Raw genomic sequence first — 14,706 nt, forward strand, 5'->3', positions numbered from 1 at the left:
TTTCCCAGAAGCAGACCCAGTGATCCAGGAAACTAAAGCCCTCCCCCCTGCACCATCCCTTTAGCCACGCATTCATCTGTTCTATCTTCCTATTCCTATACTTACTAGCACGTGGCACCGGGAGTAATCCAGAGATTACAACCTTTGAGGTCCTGCTCCTTAATCCTTCACCTAGCTCCCTAAATTCTTGCTGCAGGACCTCATCCCTCTTTTTACCTATGTCGTTGGTACCAATGTGGACCACGACCACTGGCTGTTCTCCCTCCCCCTCCAGAATGCCCTGCAGCCGCTCAGTGACATCCTTGACCCTGGCACCAGGGAGGCAACAAACCATCCTGGATTCACGTCTACGGCCACAGAAACGCCTATCTGTTCCCCTTACTATAGAATCCCCTACCACTATTGCTCTCCCACTCTTTTTCCCCCCTTCCTGGGCAGCAGGAGCACCCCCAGTGCCAGGAAGTTGGCCGCTGCTGCCTTCCCCTGGTGAGTCATCCCCCTCAACAGTATCCAAAGCGGTATACTTGTTTGAAAGCGGGATGTCCGCAGGGGTTCCCTGCACTACCTGCCTGCCTTTGTTGCTCCGCCTGATGGTCACCCCCTGTGCTGCCCTACCCTGAGGCGTGCACAACTCGCTAAACGTGTTATCCACCAGCCTTTCAGCATCGCGCATGCTCCAAAATTCATCCACCCGCAGCTCGAGCGCCGCAATGCGGTCTACAAGTAGCTGCAGCTGGATGCATTTCCCGCACACATGGTCATCAGGGACACTGGCAGCATCCCTGACTTCCCACATAGAGCAGGAGGAGCAGAGCATGGGTCTGAACTCTCCTGCCATGACTTACCCCTTTAATTACTTTAAAAATTTATTCAATACCCCAGTTACAGGTATGCTCTAGGGCGCTTTATTTACCAACTATCCCCACTACACCACAGAAATTAAACACCACAGAATTCAAGCTTGTATTGAAAAAAGAGAAATACTCACCAACCAATCACCTACCTGCTCCCTGGTGATGTCACACACTGATTACTTTTTACCTCTCTCCCCGCTGCTGAGTTGGTATGCCTCGCCTCTCTCCGGTTTTTATACCGGTCTCACCACACTGCTCCCGACTGGTCTCGGGCCTCGCTGGTCGCCGGGTTTTCTCCCGAGCTCCTCCTCGCTGCTCCCGCTGGTCCCGACTGGTCTCGGGCCTCGCCTCTCTCCGGTTTTTATACCGGTCTCACCACACTGCTCCCGACTGGTCTCGGGCCTCGCTGGTCGCCGGGTTTTCTCCCGAGCTCCTCCTCGCTGCTCCCGCTGGTCCCGACTGGTCTCGGGCCTCGCCTCTCTCCGGTTTTTATACCGGTCTCACCACACTGCTCCCGACTGGTCTCGGGCCTCGCTGGTCGCCGGGTTTTCTCCCGAGCTCCTCCTCGCTGCTCCCGCTGGTCCCGACTGGTCTCGGGCCTCGCCTCTCTCCGGTTTTTATACCGGTCTCACCACACTGCTCCCGACTGGTCTCGGGCCTCGCTGGTCGCCGGGTTTTCTCCCGAGCTCCTCCTCGCTGCTCCCGCTGGTCCCGACTGGTCTCGGGCCTCGCCTCTCTCCGGTTTTTATACCGGTCTCACCACACTGCTCCCGACTGGTCTCGGGCCTCGCTGGTCGCCGGGTTTTCTCCCGAGCTCCTCCTCGCTGCTCCCGCTGGTCCCGACTGGTCTCGGGCCTCGCCTCTCTCCGGTTTTTATACCGGTCTCACCACACTGCTCCCGACTGGTCTCAGGCCTCGCTGGTCGCCGGGTTTTCTCCCGAGCTCCTCCTCGCTGCTCCCGCTGGTCCCGACTGGTCTCGGGCCTCGCCTCTCTCCGGTTTTTATACCGGTCTCACCACACTGCTCCCGACTGGTCTCGGGCCTCGCTGGTCGGCGGGTTTTCTCCCGAGCTCCTCCTCGCTGCTCCCGCTGGTCCCGACTGGTCTCGGGCCTCGCCTCTCTCCGGTTTTTATACCGGTCTCACCACACTGCTCCCGACTGGTCTCGGGCCTCGCTGGTCGCCGGGTTTTCTCCCGAGCTCCTCCTCGCTGCTCCCGCTGGTCCCGACTGGTCTCGGGCCTCGCCTCTCTCCGGTTTTTATACCGGTCTCACCACACTGCTCCCGACTGGTCTCGGGCCTCGCTGGTCGCCGGGTTTTCTCCCGAGCTCCTCCTCGCTGCTCCCGCTGGTCCCGACTGGTCTCGGGCCTCGCCTCTCTCCGTTTTTTATACCGGTCTCACCACACTGCTCCCGACTGGTCTCGGGCCTCGCTGGTCGCCGGGTTTTCTCCCGAGCTCCTCCTCGCTGCTCCCGCTGGTCCCGACTGGTCTCGGGCCTCGCCTCTCTCCGGTTTTTATACCGGTCTCACCACACTGCTCCCGACTGGTCTCGGGCCTCGCTGGTCGCCGGGTTTTCTCCCGAGCTCCTCCTCGCTGCTCCCGCTGGTCCCGACTGGTCTCGGGCCTCGCCTCTCTCCGGTTTTTATACCGGTCTCACCACACTGCTCCCGACTGGTCTCGGGCCTCGCTGGTCGCCGGGTTTTCTCCCGAGCTCCTCCTCGCTGCTCCCGCTGGTCCCGACTGGTCTCGGGCCTCGCCTCTCTCCGGTTTTTATCTCTTCAAAACTTTTCTCCATTGGTTTAGCTGGGGTAATTAAATTCCGCAATAGGCCGTACGTTCTCGCGCCCATCAAATTTAATAATACCGACGCTTTCTTTCCATTGGCCACCTCATTGGCATTGCAGTACACTTCAATTCTTTCCACATACGTGGTCCAGTCTTCTACATTGTTGTCGAAAGCAGTGATACTGCCACTCTTCGGCATCTTGGGTGATTTAAAATGGCGCCTCCCGCGCTTTTTCTTCTTCCCCAATGGAATAAAATGGCGCCTCCCGCGCTTTTCCTTCTTCCCCAATGGAATAAAATGGCGCCTCCCACGCTTTTCCTTCTTCCCCTTGCTGCCACGCTGCTCCTAGCGTTCTACAGGGTAATGGCGGCGACCCGCGGCTTCGGCGCGTCTCACTTTTCCTTCCCCTCGTTTGATTTTCTCTACGCTGCCCGGTTCTTGAGCACCAACCGCGCCTTGTGCGCTCCACCCTCTCTCTCTCTCTTTCCTCCCGACAACGCTGCGCGCCCCCTTTGCAGAGCCGCTTGATCGAGCTCGAGCCCGCCGCAGTCCGGAAGGGTCAGCGCACTACCTGCTACCAGCACGATTTGCTGGAACACCTTGACTGGGGAGCCAAGCCCAGCTCTCCACAGCCTCTCCTGCAATTCTCCGAACACCGATGGATCCTTGGGCGGTTGCCCGCGGTCGACGCCCGTTGCTCTGACTTCGACCTCCAAGAAGCTTCTTCTCAGGGAAAGATCCCCGTGAGGTGATGCAGTACTGCAGGTGAGTTCAAACCTGCTCGTCGCCAGTGTAGTGTCCGAGTATCAATAATACACGGACTGCAGGAGAACAATAAAACAGGTATTTACTGAACAGAGGGTAAACTTAAGACTGACGTACAGAAGCCTGCTATGGCTTTTTATACAGGTGTGGTCACTGCCGGTACTGCAGTATGAAATCAGTTCTTCTCTTAAAGGTACATACACAACAGTAACAATTTGCTTCATAAAAAGATTTCTCCTCATCTCGCCTTTGGTTCTTTTGCCAAGCTTGCTTAATGAAACATATTATTCTACTAGCTCCTCTTGTCGTCTTAAACACTTGTTTGGTAACAATGAGTAATTTTTTTGTTCCACAAAGGCCATGTCCACTCAGTAATAGAATGTTGTCGCCCTGCTTTAAAGAAAACAGGGAAATCCCATCAACTGCTCTTTGACTCACTGTAGTCAAAAGTCATGCAGACCTCTGAATTTGGTAAGCATGGCCTGTCCTGTGATACAGAACATCCTTTACACTGTTGTAGAGGTGTTGGTAATTATAGATTATGACTGGAACAGTTTAAAAAGAGTTGTAAGCACTTAAGCAAAACCTTTGTATCTATGCTAGGAATACCAGAATTGTTGCTCCCACACCATACACTGTTGCAGAGAGGAAGCACTACGGTAAAATGCACAGAACATATACTGTCAAGGTAAATAACATTTAGCTTAACCAATGCACTGTTGTGTCATGAGACAGAAAGAGGCCATTCGGCCTGTCGTGCCTGTGCCGGCTCTTTGAAAGAGCTGTCCAATTTAGTATCACACCTTAGTTTTTCCCCATAAACCTGCAAATTAGTCCTGTTCAAGTACATGTCCAATTGCCTTTTGAAAGTTCCTATGTAATCTGATTCTGCCACCCTTTCCGGTAGTGCATTCCAGATCTTAACAACCCACCGTGTGAAAAAAATTCTCCTCATTTCCCCTCTAGTTCTTTTGCCAATTATTTTAAATCTGTGACTTTTGGTTACGGGCCCACTTGTCAGAGGAAACAGGTTCTCCCTACTTGCTCTATCAAAACCCCTCATAATTTTTAATGCCTCTATTCGGTCTCCCCTTAACCTTCTCTGCTCTAAGGAGAACAGTCCCAGCTTCTCCAATCTCTCCACATAACTGAAGTCCTTCAACCTTGGTATCATTCTGGTAAACCTCCTCTGTACCCTTTCCAAGGCCTAAAGTGTGATGCCCAGAATTGGACACAATACTCCAGCTAAGGCCTAACCTGTGATTTGTAAAGGTTTAGCAGGACATCTTTGTCTTTGTATTCATTGCCCTGTTTACAAAGCCAAGTATCCCATTAACTTTCTTAACCGCCTTATCAAAGGCTACATTCAAAGATTTGGGATGTGGCAAAATAGTGTACTTGGGCAGCAATGCAGTAGCATTCATCAGACTTGAAATAAGGCTGAGGGCAATGGTAGTGATCGCACCCTTTTGTCAGGACACTGGACACAAGTGCAGGTAACATTGAGTGGTACAGTCACTTCAGTCACACTATTGCATTGTGTGGATAGTGGATCAACTGCCCATTATACCCAACGCCTGATTTTCTTTTCCATTTGTAAAATCGGGTGGGGTGTATAACAGGCAGTCGATCCGCTATTGCTCACATTGCGCCCCCCGCTGTAGTTAAATTTGTACCCCCTCTGTCTCTTGATTCAACAGGTGCCTCTGCAAACATCTCCACTGGCTCCTGGATTGGGGCCTTTTTTTGCCCGTGGTTGAGGCTGGTTCTCTTCATGATCCGTGGCAATAATGCAAACAATAATTATCAGGGATATCTTTGGGCAGGTTGCACAACAAGACTTTTCCTGATGGGTTGAGGTATCAGAAGCCTTGTTTCAGTATGCCAGTTGTCTGCTGCGTCAAGACCTTGGTAACTGCATGTGCCTCATTGTATTTCTGTTCAGATCTCGTGTTTGAGTGTTTCAAAGGGGGCATGAGCCAAGATTCCAGAGGATAGGCTTCTTCTCCTTCTTCTTAGGCAGTCCCTCGGAACCGAGGATGACTTGCTTCCACATTAAAAATGAGTTCTCAGGTGACTGATGAGTCCAATGCGGGACCTACAGTCTCTGTCACAGGTGGGGCAGACGGTGGTTGAAGGGGCGGGTGGGTGCGGTGCTTGGGTTGACGTGCGCTCCTTGCGCTGCCTGCGTTTGGCTTCCGCTTGCTCCCGGCAAAGAGTCTTGAGGTGTTCGGTGCCTTCCCGGATGCTTCTCTTCCACTTTGTGCGGTCTTGGGCCAGGGATTCCCAGGTGTCGGTGGGGCTGTTACACTTTTTCAAGGAGGCTTTGAGGGTGTCCTTGAAGCATTTCCTCTGCCCACCTGGGGCTCTCTTGCTGTGCCGGGGCTCCAAGTAGAGCGCTTGTTTTAGGAGTCTCGTATCGGGCATGCGGACAATGTGACCCGTCCATCGGAGCTGATTGAGTGTGGTCAGAGCTTCGATGCTGGGGATGTTGGCCTGAGCAAGAACACTGACGTTGGTGCGCCTATCCTGCCAATGGATTTGCAGGATCTTGTGGAGGCAGCGTTGGTGGTACCTCTCCAGTGCTTTGAGGTGCCTGCTGTACATGGTCCATGTCTCTGAGGCATACAGCAGGGCAGGTATCACTGCTGCCCTGTAGACCATGAGCTTAGTGCCGGGTTTGAGGTCTTGGTCTTCAAACACTCTCTTCCTCAGGCGATCGAAGGCTGCACTGGCACACTGAAGGCGGTGTTGGACTTCGTCGTCGACGTCTGCCCTTGTTGACAGTAGGCTCCCGAGGTATGGAAAGTGGTCCACGTTGTCCAAGGCCTTGTCGTGGATTTTGATAATCGGGGGGCAGCACTGTGTGGCGGGGGCAGGTTGGTAGAGGACCTTTGTCTTACGGATGTTTAGTGTAAGGCCCATGCTCTCATATGCTTCGGTGAAGGTGTTTATGATGGTTTGGAGTTCGACCTCCGAGTGAGCGCAGACGCAAGAGGCTGCTGGCAACAATCCAAGTAGAAAGTAATAAAATCCCAGGCCCAGGCATCCAATGCATGATGCAGCTATGCACTGCCGGTTAGACATTCGGCACATTGCTGCTGTTATATGGCTAGTAAGGCCAGGCTACTATGCTTATCTGGATGTCATTGACTTAATCAAGTTAGCTCAGCAAATCTGTTTTCTGTAACTGGCTCAAACATGATGCTGAATGTATTGGAAATATTTCATTGTAACAAGTTGAAATGAAAAAACCTGATACAAAACTTGAAATCATTTGTTTAAAATAAAATTACGGAGCAATTTCAAGACTGTAGTTTCAAGGACTGAACGATTGCTGTAAACTACTGGCATAAATGTCAGCTGAACCCCTTAATTAGACACTTCATTGAAACTCACTCTCAGGTAAGTCAAAACACAATACTTTAGTCATTTCACCTGTGCCTATTTATTCTTTTTTCCCCCTCTTGATGTTTAAAAATCGATGAGCAGTAGCCTGCCATTACTATTTAAATCGTGGATCCTTTCCTAGACCGCATAAAATTTGGTGGGGTCAGTGGCAGAGGTCAGGCAGATAAATCTCAGCACCTACATGGAGATACATTGTCCCGTGTATTTTCTGGGTCTCTGATTACTTCTGTTGACTGATTCTTCAATTTCAGAGTTTCAAATCTTCCTCAGTTTTCACAGTTCTTTTACTCACTCCAGCATGGTTTTTATGTTGCTTTCTCATCACTCACAGTCCTGTATTTCTCGAACCATTTTAAACATTAAAGTAAATAACAAAATTTTAGGCATTCTGCAGAAAATAGCAAGATTGAGGTCTGTGGGTTTCCTCTAATTAATTACCACAGTTGTCAGAGAGCCTTGGAATTTTTTGGTGATGACTAGACCATCTTATTTCATAAATCATAGTTAGTGTACAATAGGGATCCAGCTCTTGATTTATGTGTTCCTGTTTAGGCATAATTTCTCTGATTAGCCAGTCAGCAAAGCTCATCCAGAGAGGCACAAGCGTTTTTTGTGCATGTGGGATTTGCAGCACCTGACAACTGATCCATAGCCTGGAAATGGCCATGAATTTAGAAATGAAATAACATCCAAGTAAATCAACAAAATACGCTGACCTCAAAACTGCACTTGAAATGATAATAGATAAAAGATTCCTGCTATACTATGCACTTTAATGTGCTTTTTGATTGGCTATCAACTAGTGCTTTACAGCACAGATCTCCACTAAATATCCTAAATGCTGTAAAGATAATGGAAGTGCAAATGCCACAGCTACTTCAGGCGAGGGCAGATGTGATTAAATGCGGAAATCGAGAACTTGCTGGCGGAGATGTGCCGTTCCGCCATAACTTTGCGAAAATAACATCTCACTGTCTGGCTCCCCATTCCAATGCATTGAGCAGCATGAAAGTTCCTGTACTTGGACTGTAGGTACAAAGAAAACTCGCCACAAAACGTTAAGTCAAGACATTTCAAGTCTAAGTACCTTTTTAACGACGTGATTACTGCCAGTTAACCTCTCTGGCACTGAAAATTAACTATTAAAAGTGTGGAATCTCATTCTTTCAGGTTTTAATTGGTGTTGGAGATTTAAAAAAAATATATTTTTTAAACTTTTTCTTTCTGTCCAGATGCCCTGTTTCTCTCGCTGTGACGTTATCAGCTCGAACTTTGAGCAATTTGCCACGCAAAAACGTAAAAAACTTAAATGTGCCAGGGCAAGTCTAACTAATGGCGAGCGCAGTTTGTTGACCGGTTACAGATATTTTTGGGCCAATGATACACTACAACCCCTTAGAGTAATTGGTCACAATACAATTTCATTATTGAATTGATTAGCAGGACCACGTTTGAGTTCAGTTACAGTAGATGCTCAACTCAAGCTAAAGCTGTTTGCATTGATTGAAGCAGAAATTCCAGACACCCTCTCAACTCAAAGAAGTGGTGCATTCTCTTTGTTAGATTTTAAACCTAAACTAACTTTGCTTGAGTAATTTGCAAATAAGATTGTGACCTTGATGTTGTGTGTCCCATAGCTAAATGGATTTTTTTTTAAATTCACCTTTGTAATGTTCTCTCTCAATTTGGACTCCAGAAGCCCAGTGTCCATGAGCCAGCTCTTGTTGTACATATTGTCAAATTCTTAGGTTCCAAAAATCAATGAGCCTTTGATCTCAGGTAAATGCTGAAATCCACCTGCTGGTGACCTCTGGCCCTGACCCTGCCAAAGTTCACCTGGTCAAGTCCATCTAACTCCTCGAACAGTCCATTGACCAGATACTTAACTGGACCAGCCACATAAATACTCTGGCAACAAGAGCAGGTCAGAGGTTGGGTATTCTGCAGCGAGTGTCTCACCTCCTGACTCTCCAAAGCCTTTCTACCATCTACAAGGCACAAGTAAGGAGTGTGATAGAATACTCTCCACTTGCCTGGACGAGTGCAGCTCCAACAACACTCAAGAAGCTCGACAGCATCTAGTGCAAAGCAGCCCGCTTGATCGGCACCCCATCCACCACCTTAAACATTCACTCCCTCCACCACTGGCATACCGTGGCTGCAGTGTGTACCATGTACAAGATGCACTGCAGCAACTCGCCAAGGCTTCTTTGGCAGCACCTCCCAAACCCGCGACCTCTTCCACCTACAAGGACAAGGGCAGCAAGCGCATGGGAACACCAACACCTCCGAGTTCCCCTCCAAGTCACACACCATCCTGACTTGGAAATATATCGCCGATCCTTCATCGTCGCTGGGTCAAAATCCTGGAACTCCCTCCCAAACAGCACTGGGAGTACCTTCACCACACGGACTGCAGCGGTTCAAGAAGACGGCTCACCACCACCTTCTCCAGGGCAACTAGGGATGGGCAATAAATGCTGGCCTTACCAGCGACGCCCACATCCCATGAACGAATAATTTAAAAAAATTGGCGGAAACTCATCATGCTCAATAATTCAATCTGGGGGCATGGCCAGTTTTGAGGGTGGGGCCAGATACCAGTGCAATGTTTTTTAAACTATCCTCTGCAAAATCCTGAAAATCCACTGGCAGGATAGGCGTATCAATGTCAGTGTTCTCTCTCAGGCCAACATCCCCAGCATTGAGGCATTGATCACGCCACATTGTCTGCATGCCTGATACAAGACTCCGAAACAAGCACTCTACTCCGAGCTACGTCATGGCAAGCGATTTCCAGGAGGGTAGAGAAAACTCTTCAAGGACGTCCTCAAAGCCTCCTTGAAAAATATAACATCCTCATCGACTCTTAGGAATCTCTGGCCCAACACCGCTCAAATTGGAGAAGCATTCGAGAAGGCGCCGAACACTTTGAGTTTCTTCGTCGGGAGCACGCAGAGGCCAAGTAGAAACAGCGGAAGGAGCGTATGACACACTGAGCACGCCACCCACTCGTCCTTTCAACCACTACCTGCCCCACCTGTGGCAGAGTCTGTAGATCCCGCATAGGACTCATTAGTCACCTTTGAACCCACAATACCGGAGTGGAAGCAAGTCATCCTCGACTTCGGGGGACTGCCTAAGAAGAAGATCGCAAAAGATTGCGGAAATTCAATTTGCGCTGGACGTAACTTGCACTTGAAATTCCTCTATTTTTTAACACTAGTTTGATCAATTTCAGGTGAATTGCGCTGGTAAAACCAGCACAACTCTACCTCATGGTGTATTGGGACCATTAAGACCCTCTTTCAGGCTTGAGATAAAGCTTAAAATGACAAAATCTTTAGGGTCTAGACGGCAGCGAAGATATGGACCCCCAAGGTGGGCCCCAATTCCATCAATCGTCAGGCTGGTATACCTGCTTCCTCCCTGCGTACTAGACCACTGATATCCCGCCAGGCTGGGATGCGGGAACACCCCACCAAGGAGACTTCACCCGCTACCATGCCGTGTCATATGCTTCTGGTCTAGTTTTGGAGGGGAGGAAACTCCGCACCCGAACAAGCTGCCAGGGAACGTTGGGACCTGCCACATTTGGGTCTCAGCCTCATTTGTAGTCTTTCCATTAGAGTTGCGGCAGAGGAGCACCAGAAGCATTAGGGAATTTTGGCCCCGTTTTCTGTAGCCTGACAGCAGATTTGTAGATTCTGGGTCTACGAGTCTGCCCTGGCACTATGGAAAACAGATTTATTAGCATAAACAACTGACGTTGGCTCTTGGATGTCAGGTTCCTGGAATCCAAATTAAAAGAGAACAGGAGAAAACCAGTTATTTAAGTGTTTCTCAAGACATTCTGTCATTGTACAAATAACTTTGTGAATGAAGGCACTGGATACTGTTGCTGCACAAGGCACATTTGCCTACTCCTTAGGAGTTAATTGCTAAACAATGGAAGATTATTACGCAGATTTTCAGTGTGTATATAAAGGATTACCCATTTCCATCCATTACAAGACAGTAACACGTGGAGCGATTCATGGTATAATAAACAATGAGAGCAGGCAATCCTTGAGCAATTTTCATCACTATTTAAACTGAAGATTGTTGCTGCCCTGAAATATGTTCATACTTGTGTTATTTTTTATACTAGTTTAATAGTTACTCATCATTTGAATTGAATACAGATATTATTGTAGTGAAGATAAGCGTGCGTGAGGTCTCGAAGGGTTGTAAGGCTGGAGGAGGTTACAGAGATAGGGAGGGGCGAGACCATGGAGGGATTTGAATTAAAGATGAGAATTTTTAAATCAAGGTATTCGGGACCAGGAGCCAATGTAGGTCAGCGAGGTTGAACAGTTTCCCGTTTGTTCTGTAAATTAGCTCCACTCCAGCGGGGAGCTTACTGAGGGTGAGATGGAGCATTGCAGCAAGGAAGATTGAGAAGAGCGTTGGTGCGATGACACAGCCTTGCTTGACCCCGGTTTGTACGTGAATTGGGTCTGTGGTGGAACCATTGGTCAGGATCACGGCTTTCATGTCGTCGTGAAGCAGGCGGAGGATAGTGACAAACTTTTGAGGGCAGCCGAATTTGAGGAGGACACTCCATAATCCCTCACGGTTGACAGTGTCAAAGGCCTTTGTGAGATCAAAGAAGGCCATGTACAGCGGTTGGTGCTGTTCCCTGCATTTCTTTTGTAATTGACGTGTGATGAAGATCATGTCCATTGTGCCTCTTAGTGGGCGGAATCAGCATTGCGACTCTGGGAGGAGCTCTTCGGCCACTGGGAGAAGGTGATTGAGGAGGATTCTTGCGATGACTTTCCCTGTGGCAGATAGCAGGGAAACTCCTCTGTAATTACCGCAATCGGACTTGTCACCTTTCTTGAAGATGGTCACAATTACGGCATCTCTGAGATCCCCTGGCATGCTCTCCTCCTTCCAGATAAGAGAAATAAGTTCATGAATTCGCGCCAGTAGTGCTTCTCAGCCATGCTTTAGTGCCTCGGCGGGGATTCCATCTGCTCCTGAGGCCTTGTTGTTCTTCAGTTGTCAGATGGCCTTTTCAACCTCATGCCGGGCTGGGGTTGTGCTGGGATGGTGGCGGGTAGCATGCTGTGGGATGGAGTTGAGGACACTCGTGTCGAAGACAGAGTCGTGGCTAAGGAGATCTTCGAAGTGCTCCTTCCAGCGGGCACTGACTGCTTCCCTGTCCTTGATGAGTACCTCTCCATTCTTGGCCTGCAGTGGGGAAGAGCCTTGGGTGCTTGGGCCGTAGATGGTCTTGACTGCCTCCGCAAGATCCTGCAAATCCATTGGCAGGATAGGCGCACCAAAGTCAGTGCTCTTGCTCAGGCCAACATCCCCAGCATCGAAGCTTTGACCACGCTCAATCAGCTCCGATGGACGGGTCACATTGTCCGCATGCCCAATACGAGACTCCCAAAACAAGCGCTCTACTCAGATCTCCGGCACGGCAAGAGAGCCCCAGGTGGGCAGAGGAAACGCTTCAAGGACACCCTCAAAGCCTCCTTGAAAAAGTGTAACATCCCCACCGACACCTGGGAATCCCTGGCCCAAGACCGCACAAAGGCGCCGAACACCTCGAGTCTCTTCGCCGGGAGCAAGCGGAAGCCAAGCGCAGGCAGCACAAGGAGCGCACGTCAACCCAAGCACCCCACCCACCCGCCCCTTCAACCACCGTCTGCCCCACCTGTGACAGAGACTGTAGGTCCCGCATTGGACTAATCAGTCACCTGCAAGCTCATTTTTAATGTGGAAGCAAGTCATCCTCAGTTCCGAGGGACTGCCTAAGAAGAAGAAGAAGGTCAGCGAGCACAGGGGTGCTTGGTGAATGGGACTTGGTGCGAGTTAAGATACGGACAGCAGAGTTTTGGAAGAGTTCAAGTTAATGGAGGGTGGAAGATGGGAGGCCTGCCAGGAGAGCTTTGGAATAGTCGAGTTTGGGGGTAATAAAAGTATGGATGAGGGTTTCAACAGCAGAAGCGCTGAGGCACAGGCGATATTATAGAGGTGGAAGTAGGCGGCCTTGGTGATGGAGAGAATATGTGGTCGGAAGCTCAGCTCAGGGTCAAATAGGACAGAGAAGTGTTGGTGGAGAAGATATATACTAACAAGTAGGGATAACTATTTAGAATTTTGCTATTGTAATGTTTTTGTGGCATATCTGAAGTCAATGTCAGATTAGCTGATTCCTCAATGCTCATCATTTAGGTGGCAATTTGGTCATTTGCTGATATGTTCTTATACATTTTTCAGACTGTTTATATATTAAATATTAACTAAATGTTTCCTTCTCATCATCAGATTGGATAATTAACCATGGGAGATGTGCAGATTGCTCAAACTACCACTCGTATTTCCAAAACAACATTAACTTTGGAAAGACCTCAGGCTGACACTTACCCTCCTGAAGCACCAGCGTTCACACTGCCTCCAAGAAATGTTCGGATTCCCATCGGTGGAACAGCCAGGTTTGATGGGAAGGTAAGAATGCTGCAGAAGAGTATGAGATATTATCACCTTGTTGCTCACTATTTAATGTCCTAATAAAAATCTTTGAGGTGAATGTAGGACCTTCTTGCATTTATATAGTGCCTTTCATGACATCCCAAAGCACTTTACAGCCAATATAGAAAACACGGAAGCCAATTTGCACACAGCAAGCTCCCACAAACAGCAGCAGTGTGATAATGACCAGTTCATCTGTTTTAGTGATATTGGTTGAGGGATAAACGTTGGCCAGGACACCGGGGAGAGCTCCCCTGCTCTTCTTCAAAATAGTGCCATGGGATCTTTTACATCCACCAGAGGGCAGATCTCGGTTTAACATTTCAGCTGAAAATGGCACCTCCGATAGTGCAGCACTCCCTCACGTCTCTGGAGTGGGACTTGAACCCACAATCTTCTGACTCAGATGGGAATGCTGCAAACTGAGCCATGGCTGACACCATATAAGAAAATGAGTTTCACTCAAATGTTGAAAATCAACTTATAGCTACTTTCTTGTGAAAATTAGTCTTTGCGTAGAAAAATTAAAAAAATGGCACAAATGACATAACATCTGGCAGCAGAAAGGTATTGCTATTGATAAGCAACACAGACACACTGGGCCTGAATTTGCGATCGGAGGTTTCCTGCGGGCAGATGCCGCCGATCAACAAATTTTTTACGCATTTACCTGGTGATCCGGGAGACACGGAGGCTTGCGATCCTGGGCCTCTCCTGGTTGAAATGCGTAGAGACCCACATATCCCAGGGGCACAAACGCCCCTGCGATCACGTGGACCAGCCCAACCAATGAAAGAAGGGAATCCCCATTCATACTTTTGACAGTTCTGTACGTACAAAACTGTCAAAAGTATGAATGAAGATGACTTAAAAAATACACGAACACATGAAATAAATTTTTAAAAAATTACATATATAACATTAATTAAAATGGCATTTAATTAAATATTTTAAATTCTTGTTAATTCTTGCTGATTCCTTACCTCAAACAGTAAGATAATGAGCTTAAAAAGGTTAGCAATGCCTTCTTTTAACAATATTTAGGAAACTGTATTGTAATGAAAAAGCTAAGTCTTTAGGCATGCCTCATGCAGATCGGTTGATGGCTGAGGGTGAGTACTGTGCTATAAAGGTGACAATGAACTAATGAGGTCTGTGTCATAAATGATGGAAAGAAAAGGCAAATGCTTTTTAAAAGTTGAAAGAAACACAAGGCCCGATTTTTAACTTACTCTGCCCGGCAGGAATGGGGCGTTGCAGTCTGAAAATAACAGTGCTGTACTTACTGCCCTAGTCCTGCTCCAATCTCACTTGCCATCATTTTCCTCAGGGCCTTCACTAGGGCTGCCCAGGCGCCCACCTG

At 48.7% G+C, this 14,706-nt stretch overlaps 1 protein-coding gene across 3 annotated transcripts in view; it reads left to right on the forward strand.

Moving 5' to 3' along the window:
* The window catches only part of LOC147120408 (myosin light chain kinase, smooth muscle-like), a 604,168-nt gene that overhangs the window by 152,536 nt on the left and 436,926 nt on the right, over positions 1-14,706 (forward strand). For all 3 annotated transcript variants that reach the window (XR_015078189.1, XM_085986292.1, XM_085986291.1), the window contains exon 2: positions 13,140-13,319. Coding sequence is in view for 2 of the 3 variants with exons in the window: in XM_085986292.1 (XP_085842418.1) it covers positions 13,155-13,319 (165 nt within the window). In the remaining variant the exon portion in view is untranslated. The remainder of the gene's footprint in view (positions 1-13,139; positions 13,320-14,706) is intronic.

This window comes from Somniosus microcephalus, chromosome 4 (genome assembly GCF_052327205.1).
Source record: "Somniosus microcephalus isolate GS21.2 chromosome 4, FLI_Smic_1.0, whole genome shotgun sequence".
In the NCBI taxonomy this organism is placed as follows: Eukaryota; Metazoa; Chordata; class Chondrichthyes; order Squaliformes; family Somniosidae; genus Somniosus; species Somniosus microcephalus.